Source organism: Geotrypetes seraphini, chromosome 13 (assembly GCF_902459505.1).
Source record: "Geotrypetes seraphini chromosome 13, aGeoSer1.1, whole genome shotgun sequence".
Lineage (NCBI taxonomy): Eukaryota > Metazoa > Chordata > Amphibia > Gymnophiona > Dermophiidae > Geotrypetes > Geotrypetes seraphini.
This window is the reverse complement of record NC_047096.1, coordinates 75,604,599-75,632,524: the sequence shown is the minus strand read 5'-3', so window position 1 is coordinate 75,632,524 and position 27,926 is coordinate 75,604,599. Positions and strand designations below refer to the sequence as shown.

At 42.9% G+C, this 27,926-nt stretch overlaps 1 protein-coding gene across 4 annotated transcripts in view; it reads left to right on the top strand.

Moving 5' to 3' along the window:
* The window catches only part of MSANTD2 (Myb/SANT DNA binding domain containing 2), a 41,255-nt gene extending 13,585 nt beyond the window's left edge, over positions 1–27,670 (top strand). The window contains exons 1-5 of one of the 4 annotated variants that reach the window (XM_033918356.1): positions 7,230–7,379; positions 16,424–16,579; positions 17,289–17,592; positions 18,655–18,715; positions 25,949–27,668. In XM_033918356.1, the coding sequence (XP_033774247.1) occupies positions 17,514–17,592; positions 18,655–18,715; positions 25,949–26,789 (981 nt within the window). In that variant the 5' untranslated portion in view covers positions 7,230–7,379; positions 16,424–16,579; positions 17,289–17,513 and the 3' untranslated portion in view covers positions 26,790–27,668. Of the gene's footprint in view, positions 1–7,225; positions 7,380–16,423; positions 16,580–17,288; positions 17,593–18,654; positions 18,716–25,948 lie in introns of those variants that run through there. The other 3 variants (XM_033918355.1, XM_033918354.1, XR_004536790.1) reach the window with 3 other exon arrangements.
* Positions 27,671–27,926: the final 256 nt, after the last annotated feature.

The following is a 27,926-nucleotide window of genomic DNA, read 5'->3' as shown; positions in this document are numbered from 1 at the left end:
TGCCTTTACTATTCCTTATGCACCCTCCTGTGTCTTTCGCTCTTTAAATGACCGTTAGTTGGTTTTGCCAGGTCCAAGAGCTGCTGAATTAGAATCCCCAGACGCAGTGCTTTTATTTTTTTATTGCTCCTGGAGCAATCTTTTTGTTGTAGTATGCCTTCTTTTCTATGTTCAAGATTTATAGTTCCTTTCATTTTCTTTGCAGTCTGAACACCGCTTTGACCTGCTTATCAGCTAAGGCACTAAAGCAAATCTTAAATAATCCAAACAGAACCTGCCAACTGAAGTACTTGACCTGGAAGATCTTATTTTTGGTGGCAATTACTTATTGTAGATTGTCAACAGTAGCAAATTCCATAAGTGAAACACCTAAGAAATTAAGAGATTGTTTGCAGTTATAGTGTGGGCAAGATTGAAATGAATGCATTTGCAGGATTTGAAGAGCAATTCAGCCAACTGTTTGGAGATCTCACATTGGAGACCACTGGTCTAGTAGCTTATGCATGCTTTTTTAAACAATGCATCCCAAGTTTTTTCCTAAGGTACACTAGGATTAGAATTCCATCTTAATCAATTGTTCTACAAACATTTTTCACCAAATCGTATGTCCATCAAGGTGAACTACAACAAAGCCTTGGCCTTCTATCTGGAATGGATTAAAGCCCACAGAAAGTCTACCCAGCTTTTTGTTTCTTTTGACCCAAACAGATTGGGGGCTGTTACTGGCAATTGCAGCCTGCTAGTCAGTTGAAAAGAGTGTATCTCCTTTATTTATGCTTAAGCCAGGCTGGGTCTACAGAATCATGTAACTGCACATAATGTCGGAGCTATGCTGCATTGGTATCCCACTTGAGATCAGCCTCCGTAGAGAAAATCTAAAGAGCTACAACTTGGACTCGAGTCCATACATTTACATAATAGATGGCTTGGGGCAGATAATCTTTTCGAGATGTAGAATCCAACTCTACCTGCCTAGGGCCATTTTGTTTCTATGCCAGACTACCTTGAAAGGAAAAAAAAAAGTTATTTAATAAGCAGTAATATTTTATATGGTATTGCCTGTTGCAGATCTAGCTATGTTCCCCCTTCCCCCACACCCACCTCTGGTCTTGCACTGATCAGAAATGAAAGGAACATGGCTGTGCTTTAGGCTGTGATCATCTCCTCTGCAGCTTTGGTGCTTAATGCAAAGTTTGAACTACATGGGAGACCGTAGAGCACCATGGTTCAAATTTTGCATTCAGCACCAGGTGAGAGAAGATTAAGACAAATTACAAGGTTTATAGTCTGATTGCTGTACGGTAGGAGTCTCAGCTTCTAGTTTTAAACACCTAGACTTTACACCTAGTCATAATATGCTGCTCTGGCTGACTTTGGGCCTTCCTCTTTGCCAGGTCCCACCTTCGCAGAAGTAGGTGGGACCTGGCAGAGAAGGCCAAACACCAGCCAGAGCAGTGTGTTGTGAAAGCTGCTGCTGCTGTCACTGACACAAGGATAAGAAACAAGTTTCCCGAGGGAGAGGGTGATGGAGAGAGACCCTGAATTTGGATGCGATGAAGAGAAGGCGAGTAGATGCGTGGAACAGTCTCTCAGAAGAAGTGGTGGAGACAGAGACTTTGTCTTAAATGAATTCAAGAAAGCTTGGGGTAGGCACATGGGATCTCTTAGAGAGAGGATGAGATAATGGTTACTGCAGATGGACAGACAGCTGATGAGTCAAATACAGATATTAGATGGGGACAGGATAGGTGATGGGTGGTACGGAGTGAGTTGGGATAAACTCAAGGTGAGTTGTTTATACAGTTAAACAAGGTATAAGGAACTGATTTAGTATGTGTGGCAAGCTAGTCTTGATGCAAAATGAGTGTATAGTCAATCACCCTATGTATTAAAGGCATGGAGGGTGAACCAGGCTTTTTTTTTTTTTTTTTTTTTTTACCAGCGTCCTGAAGTAGAGGTATTCTGAAGTTAGACATAGCTCATCTGGAGGCCACTCTTAAGAGGCTCCCTGATGGGTATCACATTGTACAATTTCTTTTGATGATGGTACAGATAGTGGTGCTCCTTGAGAGAACTTCAGAGGTCTCAAATGTGTATACAGGGCTAGCTTGTTCTTTAAGTATTCTGGCCCATTTGACTAAGGACCTTGAAAATCAAACACAGAGATTTAAGCTTAGCCCTTTAAGGTACTGGTAGCCAGTGTAGTTTGTGCAGGAAGGGTGTGATGTGGTTGTGCTTTTTGCAGCCTTATTTGAGTCATGCTACAGCATTCTGAAGGCTAGATGCACAAAACAGGGTTGCTAAGACCATGCGGGTCACTGTGAGCCTTTTTTTTTTTTTTTTACACACTATCAATATCCCTCCTGCTGATTTTTATTGAAGTACTGGGAGGGGTGCAGCTCAGCTTGGTGCCGGGATGGGTGGGAGTTCACATTGGCAAGAGGAAGAGGGCATCCCTCCTGCCTCTAATTTTGTTCAGGAGTCATTGGAAACCCCCCCCACACACACCCATCTGTGCCATATTTAATGTGAAAAAAACAGGTTAGACCTGTTGGTTTTTTCGGTTTGTATTTGCAGTCTACTTATGGCACTGCAAATGTTAGGCCATTGATTGGACGGCTTATTTTAATAGTAATGAAGTTGTTTACATGCCAGAGTCGGACTCTTGTATGACCGCACTGACAACCACGTGGTGAGCCATTTTCAACATTAGGTTAGCAAATTTCGACAGTCGCTAAATCAGTCAAACTGCCTGATCGGGAGCGTTTAGTGCATCTATCCCTGAATTAGTTGATGCAAACTCTGTTATCAAAAGCAGTCTCATTTAGAACATGTACATTATAAGATAGGCTTAGAGTAGATGCTTCCAAATTATCAGGATTATTATGCAATGGTAGATTGAGAACAAGTTGCTTATTTTTTTGGTATAACTCGAGTTTTCGAGCCAGAAGTCCAAGCACTTTATTGCTTCATTTCTTAATAAGGAACAATGTTATCCAAAACCCATATAACCCATGTGAAATGGTAACTGCCCTCTAAAGCTAACAACTGATTACAGCACCTTAACCAGCAATAATTGCAACCAAATGCTTCCTATAAGTTAATATCAGTCTTTCATGTTGCTGTAGAGGAACATTTATTTAATATCCTGTAAGTAACCCTCTATCTGTACCCTGCTATCCCCTTCTCTTTCAGGAAGTCATCCAGTCCCTTTTTGAACCCCAATAATGTACTCTGTCCTATCACCTCTCCTGGAAGTGTCCACCACCCTCTGAGTGAAGAAGAACTTTCTAGCATTCGTTTTGAATCTGTCTCCTCTCAATTTTTCTGGATGACCTCTTGTTTTTGTGGTCCCCACTAGTCTGAAGAATCTGTCCCTCTCCACCTTCTCTATGCTTTTCATGATTTTATAAGTCTCTATCATGTCCCCTCTAAGTCTCCGCTTTTCCAGGGTAAAGAGCCCCAGCTTGTCCAACCTTTCGGCATATGAAAGGTTCTCCATGCCCTTTATCATCCTTATTGCTCTCTGGATCCTCTTGAGTATCGCCATATCCTTCCTAAGGTACAGTGACCAGTATTGGACGCAGTACTCCAGGTGCGGGCGCACCATCGCTTGATACAGCGGCAGGATAAGTTCCTTCGTTCTGGTAATGATACCTTTTTTGATATTGCCCAACATTCTGTTCGCTTTCTTTGAGTCCGCTGCACCTGCTGCACCATGCCAAGCAATGCAAGCTCTTTTGCATTTTTGGAGAAGTTCTTACCCCGAGAGAAATAGGAGCTTGCAGACAAGACCTGGAGCACAGAAAGACATATGAGGGGAACTCTTGACAACAGCGCCTCTATGCAAACTGAGGATGCATTTGTTCCTCAAACCCTCGATCCGGGGGCCACATGAGGCCCATCAGGTACTATTTTGAGGCCCTTGGTATGTTTATCATAATCACAAAAGTAAAATAAAACAATTTCTTGATCATGTGTCTCTTTAGCTATAAATGACAATATTATTATTAAGACTTAGCCAAAAGGAAAGATTTATAAACACTAAAGAGTTTTACCTCATGCAAAATTGTCATTTCTTTAATAAGACATTAACTATTTTTTCTGAAGCACTCCAAGTACCTACAAATCCAAAATGTGGCCCTGCAAAGGATTTGAGTTTGAGACCACTGCCCTAGTTGGACAACTAGCTTTAAAGAGCCCAAGCTAGGAAGGGGCTCAGAGATCTAAGCTCATGGCCTTCCAAATGCTTGGAGTTGTTATGGAGCCAGCAGGGGAAGCTGCAAACGACTGAACTGGCAGCCGGCACTCTCCAACTGATTGTAGCTCCAGAGTCGTCATCAGCTGGGCAGAGGGGGAGAACGGTGGCTGCCGGCTTGGATTTTTTTTCTTTGGGGGGGGGGAGGGGGAGGGAACAGATGTTTTGTGTGAGTGCACAACACATGCATAACAACTACCAGCAGCTTCAGAGCTGCCAGAAAATTTCCCCTATAAAGGGGGGGGGGGGAGAATTCCCTTTTGTCACATGGAGAGCTCATTAAAATACTAATGCACTTCTTTAATGCATTTGTATAGGGTTCTCAGTAGCTGCTACCAAGGATTGGTAACAGCCCACAAGAACCCTTTTGAGCATAGGAGAGCTTCTATGTTGATAAGACTGCTTTAACGAGTCTTACCAGCACGGAAAGCTTTTGAGAATCGTCACCTCAGAGTTTTTGGGACATAATCTGCATCACCAAACTGTTATGGTGGATGAATCGCTTCAAATTGTTTTAAAGAATTCCCTTCTAAATTCCTTCCATACTAGTTGTCCTCACCACAGATGCATCCAAAGTAGGCTGGGGTGGGAGGTCCAAGTAAATGGTCTGCTAAGATAAAGTTGCATCATATCGGTTTATTGGAGTTCAGGGTAATGTAGAATGATTTTAAAGATTGTTGAGCCAACAAAATCATCCTTGTTCAAGAAACCATGTACTCTGTTGGGAAAATGTTGGGATGTAGAATTGGTCATTCCCACTCTAAGTCATTTATCGCACGGAGAAAGACCATGTTCTGGCAGACAAACTAAGCTATATCCTCCAAACTCATAGGGGTTTTATGTTGTGAACATGATTTTTCTACTTGTCCATGCCAGACTAGTCCAGATAAATAGGATATTGAATGAATGGATCACTGTATGTTAATAAGAACATAAGAATTGCTATACTTGGACAGACCGAAGGTCCATCAAGCCCAGTATCCTGTTTCCAGCAGTGGCCAACCCAGGTCCCAAGTACCTAGCTAGATCCCAAGTAGCAAAACAGATTCCAGAGTTTGTTTTAAATCTACTACTTAGTAACTTTATCGCATGTCCCCTAGTCCTAGTATTTTTGTAAAGAGTGAACAAGCGATTCACATCTACCCATTCACATGTACTCATTATTTTGTAGACCTCTATCATATCACTTCTGAGCCGTCTCTTCTCCAAGCTGAAAAGCCTAGCCTCTCATAAGAAAGTTGACCCATCCCTTTTATAATTTTTGTCGCCCTTCTCTACCTTTTCTAATTCCGCTATATCATTTTTGAGATATGGCGATCGGAACTGCACACAGTATTTGAGGTTCAGCCATATCATAGAGCGATACAAGGGAATTATAACATTTTCATCTTTGTTTTCCATTCCTTTCCTGATAATTCCTAACCTTCTATTTACTTTCTTAGCAGCCGAGGGTTTGAATGTATCCTCAACAATGATCCGTAGATCCTTTTCCTGGGCAGTGACTCAACCCAGCATCACATAGCTATAGTTCGGGTTTCTCTTTCCCACATGCATCTCTTTGCACTTGCTCACATTAAACGTCATCTGCCATTTTGACACCCAGTCTTCCAGTCTCATGAGGTCCTCTTGCAATTTTTCACAATCCTCTTGCAATTTAACAACTTTAAACAACTTTGTGTCATCAGCAAATTTAATTATCTCACTAGTTATTCCCATCTCTAGATCATTCATATGTTAAAAAGCAGCGGTCCCACTGTTTACCCTTCTCCATTGAGAATATTGACCATTTAAACCCACTCTCTCTTTTTTGTCTTTCTGAGCCCATTAAAGGACATTACCTTCTATCCCATGACTGACTTTCTAATCAGTGTGAGGACTTCTGCATTCCAGTTTTTGGTATCAAACACAAGTCACAGTATCGTATTTCCCACGGCCTATATATGGGTTTTGCATGCCGGCCCAGTGGATAGGGCTTGCATATCTGGGGCGGCCTATACATGATTTTAAAATCATCCCCCCTGCCCTCCCTTACCTCCCTCCCCTTACCTCCTCGAATTGCGCCGCCAGCGTTGCAGAGCAGGAGTGATTATTTTGTCTGCAGGCATCCCCACCTCCCTCGCTGATGGTGACCTCCTTGAATCGCGCTGCCAGTGTTGCAGAGCAGGAGCGATCTTTGCATCTGCAGGCCGGCCCTGCGCTGCTTCCTGTATGGCTTTGCCGTCGGTTCGAACTGACGGCAAAGCCATATAGGAAGCAGCGTGGGACCGGCCTGTAGCTCTGCAACGCTGGCGACACGATTCGAGGAGGCCGCTGCCAGTGAGGGAGGTAAGGGGGGGGGATGATTTTTAAATGCTGTATAGGCCGCCCAGTTACTGGTAGATAAGCCGCGGCTACTAAAATGGTGCAGCTTATCTACCAGTTTTTAAACTCGTGTAGGCATTTTTTGTGGCCTATACAGGGGGAGGGGGGGATGGCCTATATGTGGGGAAATACAGTGTATCAAAGCATTATGCAGTATGGAGATTTTTGGGTCAGCCCTGGATTTCTGACCAGAACATCCTGACTCATTATGGGATTTGTAGCATGATTTCAATGGGCAGGATGAGGATCAGGCACTGAGTGACTTGGCATCTCTGCAGTACGACACAAATACTCTCCTGCCAACATGATGAGGCAGAGCAGTTCTGGTGGATATATATATATATATTTTTCCTTTTTTAATGCTGGCTGCAGCAGTTCTGTTTGCAGCAGTAGCAGATGAGCGGTTTTGTACTTTTTTTTTTGAGGGCCAGGGCCTTTGGGAGGGGAAGGCGGTGTTACGCCGAAAGTCCAGGAGCAGCGCTATTCTTCCCGCCTCCCCTTTCTCAGGAAACAGGCAAGATAGCCTAACTAGGCTTTCCTGCATAGGATATAAATAAAGGTTGTTTAAAAAAAAAAAAAAAAAAAAGGCAAGCAAACGGAAGGGGAGTTTTCTCTCACAGAACCAGAGCGAGGCAAAGTGAGGGAGAAGGAAGCGGGCACGTTGTCGTGCGGTCGCAGGCTTCGGGACATCCCGGACGTGTCCTCCTTCCCCCACCCCACACCCAAACTCCGTGGAGGGGGCAGCTTCTGCTTTGGGGCTGTGAGTAAACTTGAAATCGGAAACCTTTTCTTCTCTGCACTTCTTTGTATTTCTAAGTGCTTGAGAAGGGAGTTTCTGTATGCAGCAGCGATGGTTACCTATATTCCAGATTTAGTCTAAAAAAATATATATATAGCTTGCTTTGTAACGTTATTTAATACTCTTTTCCCCCCTTTTAGGGTGAGTAAGCTGTTTTAGCTCTGGTTGACGGAGTAGTTGGTTAACTGTTTGATTTTTGTGTGTGTGCTTTTCCTTTTAACACACCAAAAAGGCAAAATAGCTAAGACATGGAGGTGGGGCAGGAAAGTATCTCGCTGGGGGGGGGGGGGGGGAAGCAAAAGCAGAGCTCGACTGCAAGTTCTTTTTACTTTGGCTCTGACAGTATACTATGAGATTCACCTGCCCAGCTGAGGTGGGAAGAACTGGGGGCTTTTAGTCCTGGAGGATTCTGGGCAGAAATGCTTTTATCTGTACTCTTTTCCTCCACTGCCAATTCTAGACTGTGTTCCTTTCCTAGTCTAGGGGCCCCCTATGCCTGGAATAAATTGCCTTGTGTTCGTCTGTCACGCCCCTTCCCATGTTTAAAAGTAGACTGAAAACCCACCTTTTTGATATAGACCTTCAGTTCGTAACCCAGTACTGCCTGTTGCTCACCACCCTAGCCAGCAGATTAACCTCCCCCCCCCCCCTCCAACTCTATCACCCACCCTAGCATCCTGTTTTGTCTTGTCTGTTTATATGGTAAGGTCTTTCAAGCAGGGAGTGTCTCCTTCGTGACTCTGTACAGTGCTGTGTGCATCTGGTAGTGCTCGAGAAATAATTAGTAGTAGGAATAGTAGAAATCACAGTTCTTGGGTTTAAAAAAGTCTACATTCTGGTGTAGAATGTCTGTCAGAAAGATCAGTTCCCAGCTTTCTTCCTGCCCAGGCTAGGGACACCTCCATTTCCCCTTTTAGCTTGAATCCTCCTCAGGCTTGATCTGTCTCCCATGTATTTAATCCTCTGTTTTCTCTGCCCCCTCTGCAATGTGGAAATTCCCCAGCTTTCTTTCTCCGCACAAGTGGTGTGTACAGTGCCTTGATCCAGACCATCAAGACATTTCATGTACCTTCTTTCGTATGCAGAAGAGGTTGTTCAAGACCCATAAACTTCGGTTTGAAAAGCTTTTTGGTATAACTTCAGCGATATCGAGCATGGCTGGAGACTCCGATCCCAAAGTACAACCTTGTTCTACTCCAGCATCTACACCAGCACTGGCTGCTTCAACGACCCATGGCAGAGACTGCATCTTTGGTGCTACCTATATCTGGGGAGCCTTTTAAAAGAACTAAGAAGCACAAACATGTCTCCCCTGTCAGACATGTATCAGCATCTTCCCAAGTATCTCCATCAACACATTCCAAGCATCGATGCACAGATGGTCAATCACCGTCCCTGCAACTGGTGTCTCTTCAGAGACATACCTTGGCATCGAGGTCCCCAGTGTCGTGATACCCAGTTCAACAAGCACCTACTGTACCCTTGTCGGCATCAGTACTGGCGCCATTGCTGCAAGAGCAGCTTTGAGTGCTACTGCAGCAAGAGCTGGCTAGTTTATTGCAAACGTACCCTGTGCAAGCTCCTGCACCCACACTACCAGCCTCATTCCAGTCTGAGCAGATGCCACGGAGTCATTCCAAGTATTGCCGTAGGACACCTCAACATCAAGCCTTGACACCTAGAAGGCATTCAACGCATGCATCATCGTCTAGAGAGCATAGCACGCCTACTTCTCTACACTCATTGACACATTCTCGATGCTCTTCTTAACGCTCTGCTTCACAGTCCTCTGAGAGCTTATGTTGAGGAGTTACTTACATTTGTCGCCATATTCCTCCAGTGACCTCCCAGGGAGAAGAGGCCCAGTTTCTCTAATCTCTCACTGTACGGCAATTCCTCCAGCCCCTTAACCATTTTAGATGCTCTTCTCTGGACCCTTTTCGAGCCTTAGACATCGGAGCGATGGAACCCATTCTAGAACATGAATCGACATTGGGCTTCAGAAAGGCTCGGAGGATTGGAGACACGTTCTAAATCTACAGTTGGTCAATTCATTCTTGCGGATTCCTCATTTCCACATGGTAACAAAGCGCACACTGATAGTGATGGTAGTTGTGGCATATTTTTCCGCTGGCATGGGTCCAGGTCCATCCTTTCTTAGAGACAGCTGGTTGCTCTGGGATATGTCTCACCAGGAATGTGAAAGTGCGGTGGAGATGAGGATGTGTCTGCTGCAGGTGTTGGCAACTTCAGGAAGAGCCGCTTGACGCCCTCCCAGTCCCTGGAGTATCTGGGCCTTCTCTTCGACACCAGACAAGGTCGTGTGTTTCTTCCCAAGGCACTCTGACAGATGCTTCAACAACAGATCAGAGATCTCCCGGACCTCTACCGCCTTGCATTATCTGCAGGTTTTGGAGTCTATGGCAGCCTTGGAGGCGGTCCCTTGGTCCAGAGCGCATGTGTGCCCTTTATAGGAGGCCCTCTCTTGGAGGTCTCTGCAGCATTGTCCCTTTCAGATGTCGCTCCCCTTGACAGTGTCAGCTCGCAGCAGCTTGAACTGGTGGCTTCAAGGGGTGGCTTTGCCAGGACTGGTTTCTTCGGATTTCTGAGTGGATATGACTTATGATGGATGGCAGCCTGTTGAGTTGGGGTTCTCTCTGTGGGGACCGTTACATCCCGGCTTGATGATTCTGGTAGCTCTGGATTGGCCTTGTCGCCCTTGGTATCTGGATCTCATCCATCTTCAGTGGGACGAGAAGCTCCGGTTACCTCTTCAGTGATACCTTCTCAGTCAGGGGCCAGTGCCCATGGAGAACCCATGGCACTTTGGTCTTACAGTATGGCTCTTGAATGCTCAGCCTTGATGAAGTGCAGTTATTAGAATGTAGTTATCTTGACTCTTTTGCGCTCGAAGAAACCCTCTACTATGGCTTATTATGCCAAAGCCTGGAAGGCTTTTCAACAGTGGTGTGCTAAGGATCAGGTGGAGCCTAAGAGGGTTCCCATTTTGGTGGTCCTGGCTTTTCTTCAGGAGGGCCTAGATAAAGGTCTAGCAGTGGCCTCCCTTAAAGTTCAGGTTGCAGGTCTTTCATCTTTCGAGCGCACATAGGAGCTAGTTCGCTTCCTGTTCATCTGGACTTGACTAGATTGAGAGGGCCGCTTCATTTGTGTCTCCCTTACGTCTTTCTTTCTCTTTGTGAAATCTTAACATAGTTTTGCAGAGCCTTGGAGAGGCCCCATTCAAACCACTGAAGAATACGTCTTTTCTGGATCTAACAATCAAGACTGTCCTTTCTGGTCGCCATGTCTCGGCACGGCATTTATCGGAGCTTCAGGGTTCTTTCGTGCAGGTACTGTTCTCTGTACTGTACCTTTTTTTTCTGCCGAAGGTGATATCAGCTTTCCATGTCAACCAGGAGTTTCAGCTACCTGCGTTTCATCCCTCAGGTTCGGAGAGCAAAGTTGAGATCTTACACACGTTGGATGTCCAGAAAGTCTTGCTCCACTATTTTAAGAGGACTTCTGATTTCAGGACGTCTGATCACCTTTTTTGTACTGACTGCTGCGCCTCGCCGTGGTTGGCCGACATTCAAGACTTTGATCACTCGATGGATTCGAATGGCCATTTCCGTAAACTACTTCGCCCGTGGCAAGCAGCCACCGGTTTTGCTTAAAGCACACATGACTAGAAGTGTGGCTACGTCGTGGTCGGAGTCTCGCACAATTCATCCTGATGAATTCTGCAGGTTGGCTACTTGGTCCTCTCTTCATACATGTACCTGGTTTTACCGAGTGGATGTGGCGTACCAAAGCAATGGTAACAGTTAAATAGAGGGCAGGCTCTTCAGTCTCTCTAGCTGTTACCATTGCTTTAAATTAAACTAAACTAAACCTTAGGTTTGTGTACCGCACCATCTCCGCAAGCATAAAGCTCGGCACGGTTTACAGAGCTGGGATAGAAAGGAACTCCAATGAAGGGTTATAGGATAGGTGTAAAAAGGGTATAGAGGGGCTAGGGTACCGGAGAGGGGGGAAGTGTTACATTTTTGAGAAGAGCCAAATTTTCAGATGTTTACGGAAAAGTTGGAGGGAGCTCGAATTTTGGAGCGGGGATGAAAGGTTATTCCAGAACTCAGTGTTCTAAAGGGGAGGGATTGTCCCTAGTTTTCCTGCATGGGATATACCTTTTATAGAAAAGGAAGGATAGGTTTTAATTTTTGGGAGGATCTGGTGGAATTAGGATTTGAGGTATTCCAAAATAGTGGAATAACGGGAGGAAGGAGCCATGTAGGATCTTGAAAGTTAGGCAGGCACATTTAAAGTGGACCCTGGAGATTACTGGAAGCCAGTGAAGTTTGGACAGGAATGGTGAGACATGGTCAAATTTGCTTTGGTATGCCACCTAGCGTATGGAATCTGGAAGGGACGTTAACAGAATGGGAAGATTATGTTTATTACTTTTGATAATCTTCTTTCTTGTTAGCCCTGTAGGATTCCATACTATCTGCCCTCTCGTATGCCACTCAGTTGTTGAATAGCTTGCTTCTTTCTGTCTCGATTGTTCTATTTCCAAGCTTGAAGTCTTTCCAGCCAGTTGATCCTGTGAGCAGTGTTCTTTCTATGAGTATGCTTTACTGGAGGCTGTCTCATATGGGTGCTTGTTGCACGCAGCAGGTTAGTTCTACATTATTCCTCAATGTCTTTGTGCATATTTATTACTTGTATCATGTTTTGCAGAACAGACCAGTTCAGAATTTGTTTCTGTTGCTGGGGATCGTCCCCCGTACTTCCTTGTCATGGATTTGGGACTTAACTGAATATGATCTTTAGCTAAGGGGGTGGTGCATGTGCTCAGAAAAGTGTTGGATTTCTGCAACTCTCAGATTGCAGGTTGGGATTGAACACAAGAGAGGGGCATAATAAAAACATACGTCAAAATCCGATTTGGATGTAGGGCGCTAGTCGCCCAAAGTTGGCAGAACACAAATGTCCATTCTCAAAAAATACGTCTAAAGCAGTGGTTCCCAAACCTGTCCTGGGGGACCCTCAGCCAGTCAGGTTTTCAAGATATCCCTAATGAATATGCATGAGAGAGATTTGCATACCTGTCACTTCCATTATATGCAAATCTCTCTCATGCATATTCATTAGGGATATCTTGAAAACCTGACTGGCTGAGGATCCCCCAGGACAGGTTTGGGAACCACTGGTCTAAAGTATACTTTTTTCGAAAATCATCCATCTATATGTCCAGGCGTTTGATCGTTCAGACCGCCTGTCTATCTTATACCACATTCATGTCCAAATATTCATCCAAGTCCCAAACGCCCTAAAAGAAGACCGTTTGGGACCTTGGGGACGGGGCCAGCCATGTGAAGGGACTGGCCACCCCAGACATGGCACACAGAGCAACCGGACCATGGCAACAGAGCAACCGGAAGTTGGCAGTCAGAGGACGACCTTTACGGTAGCCATTATGCAACTACAACACTCCGGCTGCTGTAAGAAGGCAGTTTAGACATCGCTGGCCACAGGGTAAAGGGCTAGGGAGGTTTGTCTCGGACTGGGCACATGTTGTCTGGGGGGGGGGGGGGGAGGAAGCGCCACAACGGTAAGGGGCAGGGAGGAGGAAGGTGTGGATGTGGAGAGGAAAAAGACATTGAAGGGAAAATAGGTAAAATCTAGAGTGGGGAGAAGGACGCTGAAAGCACCATGGGGAAGATAGAGGGGGGGAGGACGCTGAATAAGCACATGGGGAAGGACAGAGGGGGGGGAGAAGGATGCTGAAAGCACATGGGGAAGACAGAGGGGGGGAGAAGGACATTGAATGCACATGGGGAAGACGGGGAGAAGGACGATGAAAGCACATGGGGAAGACAGAGGAGGGGAGAAGGATGCTGAAAGCACATGGGGAAGACAGAGTGGGGGAGAAGGAAACTGAAAGGATATGTGGAAAGACAGAGGGGGGAGAAGGACGCTGAAAGCACATGGGAAAGACAGAGGGGAGATAGGACGCTGAAAGCAACATGGGGAAGACAGAGGGGGGAGAAGGACATTGAATGCACATGGGGAAGACGGGGGAGAAGGACATTGAAAGCACATGGGGAAGACTAGGGGAGAAGGTACGATGAAAGGCACATGGGGAAAACAGAGGAGGGAGAGGATGCTGAAAGCACATGGGGATAGACAGAGTGGGGAGAAGGAGACTGAAAGGATATGGGAAAGACAGAGTGTGAGAAGACCTGAAGGGAATGGGAAGAGAGAGTGGGGAGAAGATGCTGGCAGAGAAGAAGACAGAGATACCAGACTATGGGGGGAGCGGAGGGAAGAAGATGGGTGCCAGACCAATTTGGAAGGGGGGAGGGGAGAAAGGGTGAGGCACGGTAACAGAGCAAATGGAAGACGCAGAGAGAAGACAGACAGTGGACGGAAGGAATTGAATGAGAAGATGAGGAAAGCAGAAGCCAGACAACAAAGGTAGAAAAAAAAAATTCTATTTCTTTTTCTTTTTTTTTTCTTCAGGATAAAGTAGTATATTAGTTGTGTTGATAAAAATTTATAAACAAAGCCCTGCCAGCTGAACATCTCTTTCTCCAGTTCAGCAGCCAGAACTTTGATTTATAAGGAAGGAATAAGCTAAATATTGCAGTACTGAGGCTTGTATGGATGTTGCGGGGACGGTGACGGGGTGGTGAATGGGATGGCAGTGACGGTGACGGGGCGGTGAAGGGGACGGTGGGCCGGGGACGGTGCAGTGATGGGGACAGATTTTTTCCCCGTGTCATTCTCTAGTTGGAACCTAAGAACAGTACCGGGCAGAACTTTGGATTCTTGCCCAGTAATAGCTAAGAAGAAGAAGAAGAAAAAAACAACAACAAATTTTTAGATTGAATCAAGTTGGGCAAACTGGATGGGCCATTCAGGTCTTTATCTGCCGTTATCTACTATGTTACTATGTATAAACCTAATCTTCCATTTGGAAAGCTCAGTCCAAGATTTCCTCTTCAACATTCCAAGTATAGGTAATGATCTTTTGGAGATCATATTGAGGAGACTACAGAGAAAATATAAGAAACATAATGATTTTATGACAACTTTTAAATTCAATCTTCGCAAACGGGGTAGTCATTTTCAAGATATTCAAATACCTCCAGATGCTACTCTTACTACAGTTCCAGGCATTGACATAATTGACCTTTCACGTCTTCTCATTCTGCTTCCCAGATGTGTCCTAGACAACAGAGACACCAAAAAGCTCAGTCTCAACCTCAGACGAAGCCACAACAGTCCTTTTGACTTCCTGATAGAGAGCATTGCCAACATTTCCCTCTCTCCCAGCAGATATTCCAATAGGGGGCAGGATCCATCACTTTTACCATCATTGGATCCGTATAACATCAGACCAATGGGTTTGCCAAATGGTGGCTCAGGGCTTTACCCTTTGCTTACTTTGAAAACCTCCAAACCACCCTCTAAGAGAGTCTCTTTTCAACATCCTACAGAAAACCCTCTTTCACCAAGAGCTCTTCTGTAGCTTAGTGCAATAGAACAAATACCTCTGCGGGACAGAGGCCGAGGGTTATGCTCCAGATATTTCCTGATAGCGAAAAGACCAGAGGTCTCTGCCCAATTCTAGACCCCCGTGCTCTCAACAAATACTTAGTAAAGGAGAAGTTTCACATGGCCTTTCTGGGAACTCTTACCATTATTGAAGAAGAACAAATGACTCTGCTTTCTAGACCTCAAGGAAGTGTGCATTAACATTCTAATCCTACCTGCCCACAGGAGCTATCTCTTGCTTTCTAGTGAGTTCTTGCCATTTCCTGGCTTCAGCACTGAGTGTGCATGAAGTGCCTGGTGGTAGAAGCTGCAATTCTTCACTCGTGGGGTTTCATGCATATCCTTATCTAGATAACTGGTTGATCAAGGCCTTTTCATTGCAGCAAGCTCAGCATGCCATCAACTCCACAGTTCATCTATTAGAGCTACTGGGGTGTGCAGTGTGTTACCAGAAGTCACATCTCCAACCTATACAGACCTTAGAGTTCATAGGAGCTCTTCTGGACACTACTCAGGGTCGAGCTTTTCTACCTCAGCAGAGCATTGACAGTCTTATCCACCTGTGTCCCTTTCATGCATTTCTGCATATCAAATGCTTTGTCTCCTGGGTCACATGGCCTTGACAGTACACATCACTCTGTTCGCACATCTACACCTAAGAACCACTGGATCCCTATCTGCACGAATACAGGAGACCTCAGCATTTTGTCACATCCCTCTAGTAGTGGATGCTTCAGTTCAACCTCTCCAAAGGACTTCTCTTTCAGCCTCTTCCGCACTAGAAGTTCTTTACAACAGATGCTTCCATGCTAGGCAGGGAGCCCATCTCGACAGCCTCCACACTCGGGGAGTCTGGAATACTCGTGAAAAAATTCAATATCGATCACCTAGAGCTCTGAATAATTTGCAATGCCCTCCGGGACAGAATCAAGTAGTCCTCATCAAGTTGCCATGTTCTGCCTGAACAAACATGGCCCTCTCTGCCAAGAAATGATAGATATATGGAATTGGGCTATTGCACACAACATACTCTTCTACTACTTTCCATAGTGCTGTTTATGGTCTAATCAAAACATTAGGAAATTTCTCACAGAGGGAATGATAAAACAAGGTAAGACACAGGTGGGAAGATTAGAGGTTTAAACTGAAACATGTTAGACTCTTTAGCCATTCTTCTGGTTTAAATATATTGATGCAAAAATCTGAGAACAGTTGGCTACTTGGATTCTGAGCGCATCTCACAATGTTCCCTTAAACATTTGAGCCCTAGGCATGTGCCTAGTTTTCTGTGCTCTTTGTCCCAAAGCCGCTGAGAGAACTGAATGTTTTGCTTTCTGTTCACAGATCATTTCAGTACTGCTACTAGATGGAAGAGGATTAATGTGGATACCCAGTAGTGGAGCCTTTCTTCCCTCTAGTCTTCTGATATGTCTGTTGTCTTTCAGGCCAGAAGAGTTCTGAAGGTAGCTTTGGTGGCAGGGCAAAAGGTGGATGCAAGAAAAAGCTGACAAGGAAAGAAATGTAATAAAGAACAGAGTGATTGTTCCCTTCTTATTATTTGGAGAAAATGTTGGTATCAGGATAAAGTCAGGAAATGAAAGGTAGCTAGCAAATTTTGTTGCAGTTTCAGTTTTTGGTGATTGCTATTCATTGCTGTGAATCTAAGAGCTGAAGTCAGTAGGAAGGAAATAACTCTGGAGAGTGTTTTTAGACTGGCAGTTCATTAGATGGTTTCAACTTTGTGATATTTCTAAACATAACTAGATAATGATAATCAGCTTTCTGAGTACAGTATAAGCAAACAGTAGAAACACTAAATGGAAAAGGACCAAACTATCTAAACAATCGCCCAATCAAGAACAACACAGCCAGACCAAGGAGAACACAGGCACATTTCACCCACTCCCCCAGTCAAGGACATTCAAAGTAAAAAAAATATATGACGGACTATTCGCCACCAGAGCAGCGAGGCTAGACCACCACCTTTCCAGTCTGCTGACCACGACACCCAACAAAACATTCAGAAAAGAATTGAAAACGATGCTATTAAAGAAATTTGTCAAATGATATAACTAAACCTTATCGACCCTTCCCCAGATCAAAATGCATATTCTATCTATCAACATTGTAATCTCCCTGGGAATGCCCAAGCCAATTCTTTTTGTAAACCGCCTAGAACAGAAAGGTATTTGCGGGATAGAAGACACCAATGTAATGTAAGAATGCTTGTAACTATGATTGCATTTTTAGGTATTCATTCAAGTATATTTAGAATTTATAGAAATATGTGGTGTTCTTTTTTTTTTTTAGACTCTTCGCAGGTGCTATAGTCGAGTGAAAGAACACGGCGTTGGAAAGAGGAAGAGCAGTTACACATTTGAACAGCTGGAGCAGGTTTTCGGACAGGGGGGCTGGGATGCACAGCCCTTTCAGCCTTTCAAGTCCTATCAACCTTTCCAGTCCTTCCAGCCATTCCAGCCTGTGCTTATTAATAGCAGTGGACTATATCAGGAGATAGAATCAGATGGTAGTACCATGGAGGATTATTCCCAGGAGGACTGGGATAGCCACAACCAGGAATTGCTGAGTGCCCATGCAGTCGACCAAGTCTTGGGTAAGGAGCGACTCTTTTGTTTTACTCAGACTCTTGGTGCTCTGTTGAATATTGCAGGATGATAAACAGTTATGCTTAGGCCAAAGAAGGCCTTGTAACTAAAAATTAGGTTACAGTTTGCAGGGTGATAAGTTTTTCTGTATTTGGGGCCCCTTTTTTATTTTTTATAATTTCTTTATTCATTTTTAAACTTACATCGAGTGTACAGTAAATATCAACCTTTTTTATTTTAACATCATGACTTCATAGGGCCTTCATTTGTATACTCTAAAAACATAGGGGGGTGCCTGAAAGTGTTAAAGTAAGATTTGAAGGAAGACCTTGCCTAATTTTTTCATTTTTATTTATTAGCCTTTAAAGTGGCCTAATATAGCTACCAAACTACTTTAATTTAAAAGCTATGTGTCCCTCAATGAGTCCATCCCTAGCTCTCAGCTCACCCAATAGAACTAACATCATTCTGCCTCAAAGCAGAGTCTGTTGTTGGCAGCAATTCTGATTGAGGAAGGCAACAGAAGGAGCACCATCGGTTCTGACAGCCATATGCTGTAGATCAGTGGTCTGGGGGTCACATGCGGCCCGCCAGGTACTGCTTTGAGGCCCTCGGTATGTTTATCATAATCACAAAAGTAAAATAAAAGTTTCTTGATCATATGTCTCTCTAGCTATAAATTATAATATTATTATTAAGACTTAGCCAAAAGGAAAGATTTAGAAACTATAAAGAGTTTTACCTCATGCAAAATTGTCATTTCTGTAATAAGACATTAACTGTTTTTTTTCTGAGGCCCTCTAAGTACCTACAAATCCAAAATGTGGCCCTGCAAAGGGTTTGAGTTTTAGACCACTACTGTAGATGCTGTATTGTTATGTTGCCACTTGCTGTTTAGCTTTTAAACTGAAAGGCAAAAAGGAAATCAGAGGGAAATGAATTTTCACAGGACAGGACAAAGGATAGCAACAGCTAAAACTTCTTTTTTGCCATTCCCTATTTTTCCATTTTCCTCTGTGCCCAATTCTCTGATACATATTAATTTTATTTAATTAAAACATTTGTTTTAGACGAAGTAACTGCTCTGAAGAAGCCAACAAAGACGAAACCAGAATGTTCAGAAGACATACAGTAAGTAATCTGAGGAATCTCCTGGGAATATTCTGGATTATGATATATTGCCTTGAGTTATGAGCGACATGCCAACTGTGTCTTACATTGCATCAAACAACCTTTTTCAGTTAAGAAGTTTTTACATTAATCTGAGAGATCTCATTTAATGATTATCGTCTATATGCATAAGTTGTCTTCTGATTGCCTAATTCTTCTGTTCTGTTCATCTGAAGTCTCAAAACCTGTTAACACCAATTTTTTATATAACTTCTTTCAACCCACGATGTAGTTAATCCTTTTTCAGTTTATATATAGTCCCTATATTTACACTGCTGCACAGTCTCGTATGTCCAAGTATTTAAATCTACTGTATAATCTTATATGTCCAATTCACTCCATTGTGAATGTTTACTTGTAAACCGTTCTGAGCTACTGGGAGGACGGGATAAAAATCTAAATAAATATTTTAGCTCGGTAGGATCAAATTGAGAAACTAAATAACATATTGGTGGAACCTAATGGGATTCACCCCAATACTCTTAAAGGAGCTCAAACACAATGCCAAAAACCTGGTACTTGTAATTTTGTCATTTATTATTCCAAGGGTAGCTGTTTGTCATACAGAATGGTGACCCTCACATATGTGAGAAAGCCACAAGAAAAAAATCCAACCAAATCTGCAGTAAAGCCACCAACAGGAAAAACAAACGAAAACTGCAGACTATGTACAAGATAAAGGCAAAATTTATTGTACCAAAATTAAAATGCAGTAATATGAAACCTTTTTACCAAACAAAGGACCCACCACGGTCCGTGTTTCGGACAACACTCCTTCGTCAGGGGTCCGTGGTAAATAAAGTATAAATTATACCGCAAATTGAAGATAACAACAAATGCCTGTTTGTCACGCCAAGACTTGCGTGCCAAGAAACGCTGCCAAAAATGACTCAAAAATGAGTGAAAAAAGATCCTCTCATCTGTGCCAGGTAAAATAGCGCATGCTGTTTTACGAGGAACAAAATTACTCTGCACATGGATAAACCTGGTTTAAAGGAGAAAGAACTAGATTTAGCAAAAGGAGATTGTGCTTTATTACTTTTATTTGAATTCTTTCAAGGTATAAAAACGTGAATTACTGTACTTCAATATGGTATACTTATATCAAGAAGTTATGTGGCAAAGTCCCTCAAGGGAGACTCCTCAGAAATTATGTTATAGTAAAAGTCATGGGATAAAATGCAGTGTCTTGTAGGAAGCAGAGAATAAGACTAAATGGTCAGTTTTTTTCAGTGGAATGGGATAAATAGTAGAGTGCTTCTAGAATCTCTACCGAAGCCGGTGTTTACGTAATTCACGAACAGTTTGGATAAGGAAGCAATTGTTCCAATTTGCAGATGCTATAAAAATGTTCCAAAATAGTGAAAACCGACTATGAGAAACTGCAGGACTTTGCCAGACCTTTCAATTGGGCAGCTAAACGGTAAATTTAATTTAATATGAGCAAGCACAAACTGATGCATATAAGGATCAAATTGAAGCACAGGGTTAGAGGTCAAAAGGGAATGCAATGAAAAATTTAGCAGTAACCAAGGAACTACATTTTTTTCCTTGTCTTGCTGAGCACCTTCACATTGTTACCCTGTTGTGTGAACTCTGTATCAAATTTCTGCAAAGAACCATAAATATTGAAGTATGGTAAGAAAGAAAAAGAAGTCTATCTCCTGATATAGTCCACTGCTCACAACCAGATTAAGGCATAGACAAACTAGATATGTGCCTAGAGCCCAAAAGATCTCAGGAGCCTAGGACTGCCAACTGTCTGGATTATTTTAGGCTTCTAAAGATTTGTAAAGTAGCTGTCTCTAGTCTTGAAAGATAGCTAAGGTGTATGGATATTTTTCAGAGTTTAGTCCTCTATAGCTCTCCAGTCCCCCCCCACCTTCCAGAACAGGAGCCAGGCAATAAGAAGTTTGTACTAAACCCACCTCTTCTCTTCTTGCTTGTATCTCTGAGATGGAAAGAATACATTTTTTTCCCTCATCTTGTCTGCTGAATGAATTCCAATAACCTTAATCAAAGTTTGTTCCATTAGAAATAAAATAGAAAAAATTTATGATTACCTTGTCAACAAAAACCCAGAATGTTTAAGTATCTCGTGTAGGGCTGCAGATGTAACGTTCCAATAATGCAATTAACACATTAAATTTTTAATGCCCCGCTAAAATATTTAATCACGATTAACGTGGCAGGCAGAAGGCTGGCTCTTCTGAACCTAGAAACAGGAAGTTACATCAAACTGTCATATAATTGCCTGTCCTTTGGCTGGCAGAGCCAGCCGTAGGCTACCCCGCCACCCTCACCATGAAGAGTTTGGTGAATCTTCAGCTTTTCTCCATCCCTGGGTCACCTAGCATGAAGGACTCACCCCAGCAGCCTTGCAGCAACAGCAGGTCCCTACCATCCAATGACTAAGGCAGTGGCTAGCAGGTGGGTCCTTACTTCTGCACTCACCTGTCAGCAACCATGGTGCTGTCAAGGCCCTGTGTTTGCATGCTGCTGGCAGGAACACTCGTGTTGGACTGGGGAGTTGGCAGTGAGTTAGCCAGTGGTCCTTCTCGCAGCATACCTTCGCCCTTTTCTTCCACCTTGTCACAAACTTACATTTCATCCTCAAATCAGTACTCTAGTTAAAAACTGCTTCTATAAATTAAGGATGATCAGATCAATCCGTCCTCTTCTTGATGCTAAATCCCTTACAGTTTTAATACATTCCCTTGTAATATCCAAAATTGATTATTGTAACTCTCTACTCAAAGGCATAAATTTAAAAGAAATAAAACGTTTACAGCTAATCCAAAACACCGCTATTAAACTCATATCTGGTTCTAAAAAATATGATCATGTTACTCCACTACTACGAAAAGCTCATTGGTTACCAGTCATACATAGGATAACATATAAAATTGCCCTTTTAACAATACAAACACACACCCTAGTATTCATTGACAGACTTTTAATCCCATATGACCCACCTAGAGCCCTTAGATCCACTTCTCAACATACTCTTAGTGTCCCATCTCTAAGGATAATAGGTACTCGCCGTACCACAATCTTCTCAGTAACTGCGTCTAAGATTTGGAATTCTCTTCCTATATATATAAGATCCGAACAAAATAAACAGAAGTTCAAAAGCAATCTAAAATGCTTTCTTTTTAAAGATGCCTATAATTGACTATTTGATTTAGTCCAGCAAATTTGTTAACTTTTCCCTAACCTAATGTACTTTCCTTTTATGTATCTTTCCTTGATAAATATTGTAGTTCTCCCCTCCCTCCCCTCCCACTGTATCACTAAGGTCTTAATAGTTAGGTAAGTTAAGGTCTTAATAGTTAAGTTTTTATTATCACTGTACAACGCTTAGTATCCTAGGATAAGCATTTAATCAAATATATGAATAAACTTGAAGCAGCTCCTCCATGGGCCCCCTATCAACTCGCAGCAGCCATGTGTCATCACCACCCTGCTGTTGAGTGGCTCCAAATTCCGTACCCACCAGAAGAGCAAAGATGTACGACGTGAAGTTGTGCTGCAGGTGAGAGGTTTCAAGGTGGGATGAGGAAGAGATTTCAGGAAGGAGGAGGTTAAAAAGTCATGGGGGTGGAGGGAGAAGAAGGAGTTAATGGTGGGAAAAGAGGCAGCAAGGGGCTGAGGAAGGTTGTTTTTGTTGGGTTTTTTTTTGCTACAGGAAAGAGAGCAGATGTAGATAGGGGAAAAAGATCAGAGAAGGTAAGGGCATATGTTGAGTGGGCGGGTAGATGGCAGAAAAGGAAAGGGCATACATTTTTGGAGGGCAGGTGATGTTGCTTATTTCACATATAGGTAACATTTTTTTTTATAAGGGTTGGAACAAAAAGGGAGATGGTACCCAGAGAGATCAGTGGGGAGAAGAGAGGGAGAGATGTTAGGCCAGGAGTGAGCAACTCCAGTCTTCGAGGGCCATAATCCAGTTGGGTTTTCAGGATGTCCCCAATGAATATGCATTGAAAGCAGTGCATGCAAATAGATCTCATGAATATTCATTAGGGAAATCATGAAAACCTGACTGGATTCCGTCCATCGAGGACTGGAATTGCCCACCCCTGTGTTAGACTAAGAGAAGGGGTAGAGGGAGGAGCAGAAATAAGCTGCTTGCAGGCATCTTTTAGTTGCACAATTAATTGGGATCAAGGTTTAGTTTAGTTTAGATTAAAAGTTTTAATCATGCGATTAATCACATTACATTGTAAAGTCTTTTGAGTTTTCTTGTAGCTTGTTTAAACCCTTTTATGCTTTGTACATCGCTTAGAAATTGGATAGGCGAATTTATCAAATTTTAATAAAAACTTGAAACTTAAAATTTCAGTCTTCCTGCAGCCCTAATCCTCATGTTAAAGGGATGTGGCAACTGTTTCTGGTTTATTGTCCATCAGGTGTACTCACACTTTTCCCTGTGATAGAACTCTTAATAAGGGACGTTTACAAAGCCTGATTGTCTTAAGAGATCTCAATTTACCAATTTTAGGTACATCGCAATAAATTGATGATAGAGAATTTTTAGATGTTACGAGTTGTGTTGGTTTTTGTTGAATGTTAACAGGCTGTGTGCATCAGGCAGGTCATATATGTTAGATTTAGTTTTCCTTAGCAAATTTTTATGCAGAAAAACGTTTATAGATCCTCAGAAGTACCACCTAGCACTCATACAAATTCATTGTGTCACCGAATCTTCCATACTTTGCTGTTAAATTTATAAATACTTTTTCCCCCCTTAGTGTATAAATAATTTAAATACTAAGCTTAAAATTTGTGGTCATGCTTTCAGGGATTATACCGCCAACATGTTTCACCCGAAGGGGTTTTATCAAGGCACCATATAAAGCTTAACGCCGCTGTACCCGACCACTGAATAGTTAATTCAAAAAATTGTGCTGTTTGGTCAATTGCTTATGTTCTGTTTTGCATGAATGGAAGATATTTATTCACTGCTCCTCTTATCCCACTCTCTCCAAAAGACAAATTATTATTGAATGGTTTGGCTTGATGGATCAGAGAGGAATGCTCTTGCCAAACAATTTCAAAGTTGTTGAAGTGTATGTAATAGAGGAGTTGTGGTTTATGGTTTGTTTGTTTATAATCCGCCTTTTTTCAAGGCGAAGTACAACATCACACACACAAATAGTACGTCACAGACATTTCAGACATCTTACAAAAACAAACAAAAAACTCCAACAATTATACATCATATTCAGCATAAAATCAAAATAAAATACCAGCCTGACAATAATAGCACTACCAATCACTTTTCCTATACCAAGAATCAATCTAAAGCAACCAAATACAGCTCAGATTTTCACCAACCAACATCTCATACTGTGTATTTCATACAACAAAACAGATGTCTATTCCACTCTTCTGGAATTGTGGGTGCCAATGGATCCTTTTTATCTAAACAACATTCTAAGTTCATATCTTTTAGTCAAAGCATTTTAGAAATGTCTATGCAGCCACTCTGCTGGGATGGATGTTGTGTAATGGATAACGGGTAATTATATCAATAGGGAAGGAATTTAGACGCAGTGTCAGGAAGGAGCTTTTTAGAAGAAATAAGCATGAGATGTGTAGCTTTAGAGCACCAAAAGTATGGTGTGATATTTTAAAGTTGTGACATTGTACCGTATATACTTGAATATAAATCAATCTGAATATAAGTCGAGACCCCCATTTTTCCCCCAAAAAGGAGGAAAAATGGTTGACTTTGCGGGAGCCATTCAGAAAGCCGAGCAGCCTCAAAGCGCGCTCCTGCTTGGTACCGCTCAGCGGCCCCGGAACTCGCAGCAGCGAGCGAGCGGGTTAGCAGCAGGGCAGGAGCGCAGTAAGCTTGCTCCTACCCACTACACCTCTAGACCACCAGGGATTCCAGCGGCAGAGGAGGTACAATGGACAGGGCAGGGAGGGGGGGACAGGGTTCAGAGCCTGGTGGCCCAGTGGAGGCCTGCAATAAGTCTGGGAGGGGATTGGGTGGGTTCTGGCCCAAATATAAACCGAGAATGAGCTAATTTGTTGGCCCAAAAATCCTGGTTTATATTCGAGTATATACGGTAAATGCATTGTATATGATCAAAAACCCTGTTTTAAGAAGGTTATAGTATTAAGCTTTGTATAATATTTGTCAGTTGATTGGAATAGAATAAGTGCTTTGAGTAACCCTATCCTATAGGGCCATATAACTTGTATGTTCTAAAAAAAGCACTTGGACTGTCTTTGTCATTTGTACTGATTTGGAATAGTTCGAATTGCTATCTCTTCCAGTTTTAAGAAATACAGTGGTACCTCAGTTTACGAGTGCACCGGTTTGCGAGTGTTTTGCAAGACGAGCAAAACATTTGCAAACTTGGTGCCTCGTAAACCGAGCGCGCCTCGATTTGCGAGCGCCCCCCCCTACGAACCGGCACCCTCCCCCCCCGCAATCCGGCACCCCCCCCACCGCCATCGGGCACCCCCCGCCGCGACCTGAGGTCCCCCCAACCCACCTGAACCCTCTTCTTACTTTGATGTAGCCTCCGCACCTGCACCAGCATGTCCTGTGCTGTGCCGGTGCCCGAAAATCTGCCTCCGGTGCTGGGCCTTGAGCATGTGCGCATGCTCAAGGCCTGAGAGTTCACGTCCAACGTGCTCAAGGCCCAGCACCGGAGGCAAATTTTCGGGCACCGGTACAGCACAGCACAGGACATGCTGGTGCAGGTGCGGAGGCTACATCAAAGTAAGAAGAGGGTTCAGGTGGGTTGGGGGGACCTCAGGTTGCGGCGGGGGGGGGTGCCCGATGGTGGTGGTGGGGTGTCCGATGGCGGCGGGGGGGGGTGCCGGATTGCGGTGGGGGGGCCTTCGGGGGGAGCAATGCCGATTCTCGTGGGGGGGGAGCAGCGCTGCTGGCCTCGGGGGGGGGGGGGGGTGGAGGGTGGGAACCTATCAAAGCGAGTTTCCATTATTTCCTATGGGGAAACTCGCTTTGATAAACGAGCATTTTGGATTACGAGCATGCTCCTGGAATGGATTATGCTCGTAATCCAAGGTACCACTGTACTGGAAAAAAAAGGATGGGAAGAACTGGACTTTCTTTGTTTTCTGAAAGGATATATAATAGATACAGGTTTGATTTATAGTATAGTATCAATTCTTTGGTTTACCTAATTTCCCAATATTTTTATTTTTCAGGAAACAAGAGTTTGCACACACTGTTACACACATTTTGGAATCGGTACAGTTGAAGTGGGAGCTCTTTCAGAGTTGGACAGATTTCTCCAGGCTTCATCTCTCTAATAAACTGGCTATTTTTGGTATTGGATATAACACCAGATGGAAGGAGGACATTCGCTACCACTATGCAGAAATCAGCTCCCAGGTACCACTTGGCAAACGACTTCGGGAATATTTCAATCCTGAGAAACCAGAAGGAAGGATAGTAATGACCCGAGTGCAGAAAATGAACTGGAAAAATGTTTACTACAAATATTTGGAGATAACAATTAGTGAGGCAAGATGCCTTGAGTTGCACATGGCTGTTGATTGGATACCAATCGCTCACTCCAAACCAACAGGAGGAAATATTGTTCAGTATTTATTACCAGGAGGTATTCCAAAAAGTCCAGGACTTTATGCCATTGGTTATGAAGATATCAATGACAAAACAAGTTTGACACTTGCAGAGAGTAGCATTCAGGATCTTGTGACTGAGGGTAAAGATGACCCAGATCACCCAACAGAAGCTACCCAGATAGAGTCCACCAGGATTATCTATGTTTATCTAGGTATCGCAGAAGGTAGAACTCTCCAACAGTGTCTGTTTTTACATTTTCAAGCTACTGTCAAATATCACAACAAAGACTGGGCAGGAATTAATGAGTTTCTAGCTCAGAACTGCTTGGTGGAGCCTGGAGTGTCACCCAAGACTATCTACATAAAATTTGTGGAAGTGGAGAGGGATTTTCTCTCTGCTGGATCTTTAGTCGAGTGCCTGGAAAAAGCCATTGGTTACCCTTTGAAATTTAACAGCTAACTCTCATCCTTCATAAGGGTTTTAGGGCTCTTCAGACACTGCTGCCTTTCTGCCAAATAAACTGGAATTTTGCAGTGGGGCAGATTGAGGCTTTCTCTGAAATAGTGAACATATAGCTTCTCAAAGAGGCTTACAAATGTGTCCTTGGCAAGCGCAATATACAACTTTTAATTTGTGTGGCAAGTCAAATGGTAGTTTTTATTATTATTACTGTCATTATTATTATTATTATTATTGAAGAATTTGTATAGTCCTGATTTTAAAAAATGCTTTTAAGTACATTCCACATTGGACAGAACTTATACTTTTCAGTTTCAAATGAAATAGTATTGGGGGGGGTTTCACAGTATTTCATTTTTACACATCTCCCCGTCTACATATATAAATAACATATATCTATATATCTATACGTCTATATATCTATATAGATATATAAGATGCATAAAATGTTAATAATTTGCATTAATTAATATTTGATAATGGCAAATGAAACCTTATGGCCCATTAAAGACTTTCTTCAACAACATCTTTAGCTAGTGTTGTACAGAATTTAGAGGATTACATGGTTTTATCCCATCAAGTGTTCTCCTTTTACCTCCTCCAGTGTTGTCTGTTCCCTGTGATGTGCTGTACCACAGTCCTCTAGTTGTGTTGCCATATACAACCATTTTTTAAAACATTAAAACAGTTATTTTGCCTATTAAATTATTAGTTGACCTCTTTGTGGTACAAGAAGAATGTATTGGAAACCAGAAAATGCACAAAGGACTGTGCCTCCCAACAGCAGAAGCCAGTGAGGAAAAATCTCATTAAAAGAACCAAAACACAATAGCCTTTTTATAAACTTTGTCTTCTGTAAGCCACATTATCATGAAACAGTGACAGTTTCTAAACTTACATTTGGGTTTGTTTGGTTTTTTTTTTACTCAAGCATTGGAGGTTGTAGCATACAATTAATGTTGGTTCTAATGTTTATGATTATTTAAGATTTGACATACCATTCCTGCATTTTACTCACCTAAGCGGTTTACAATGTAGGTAAATAAATGGTAGGTATCCGTTTTTAGGAATTGTTTGGTTCTTTAACTTTTCCAGTAGCAGTAGGAGCTGAGTTAGCAAGGGGTCATCAAGGTAAAT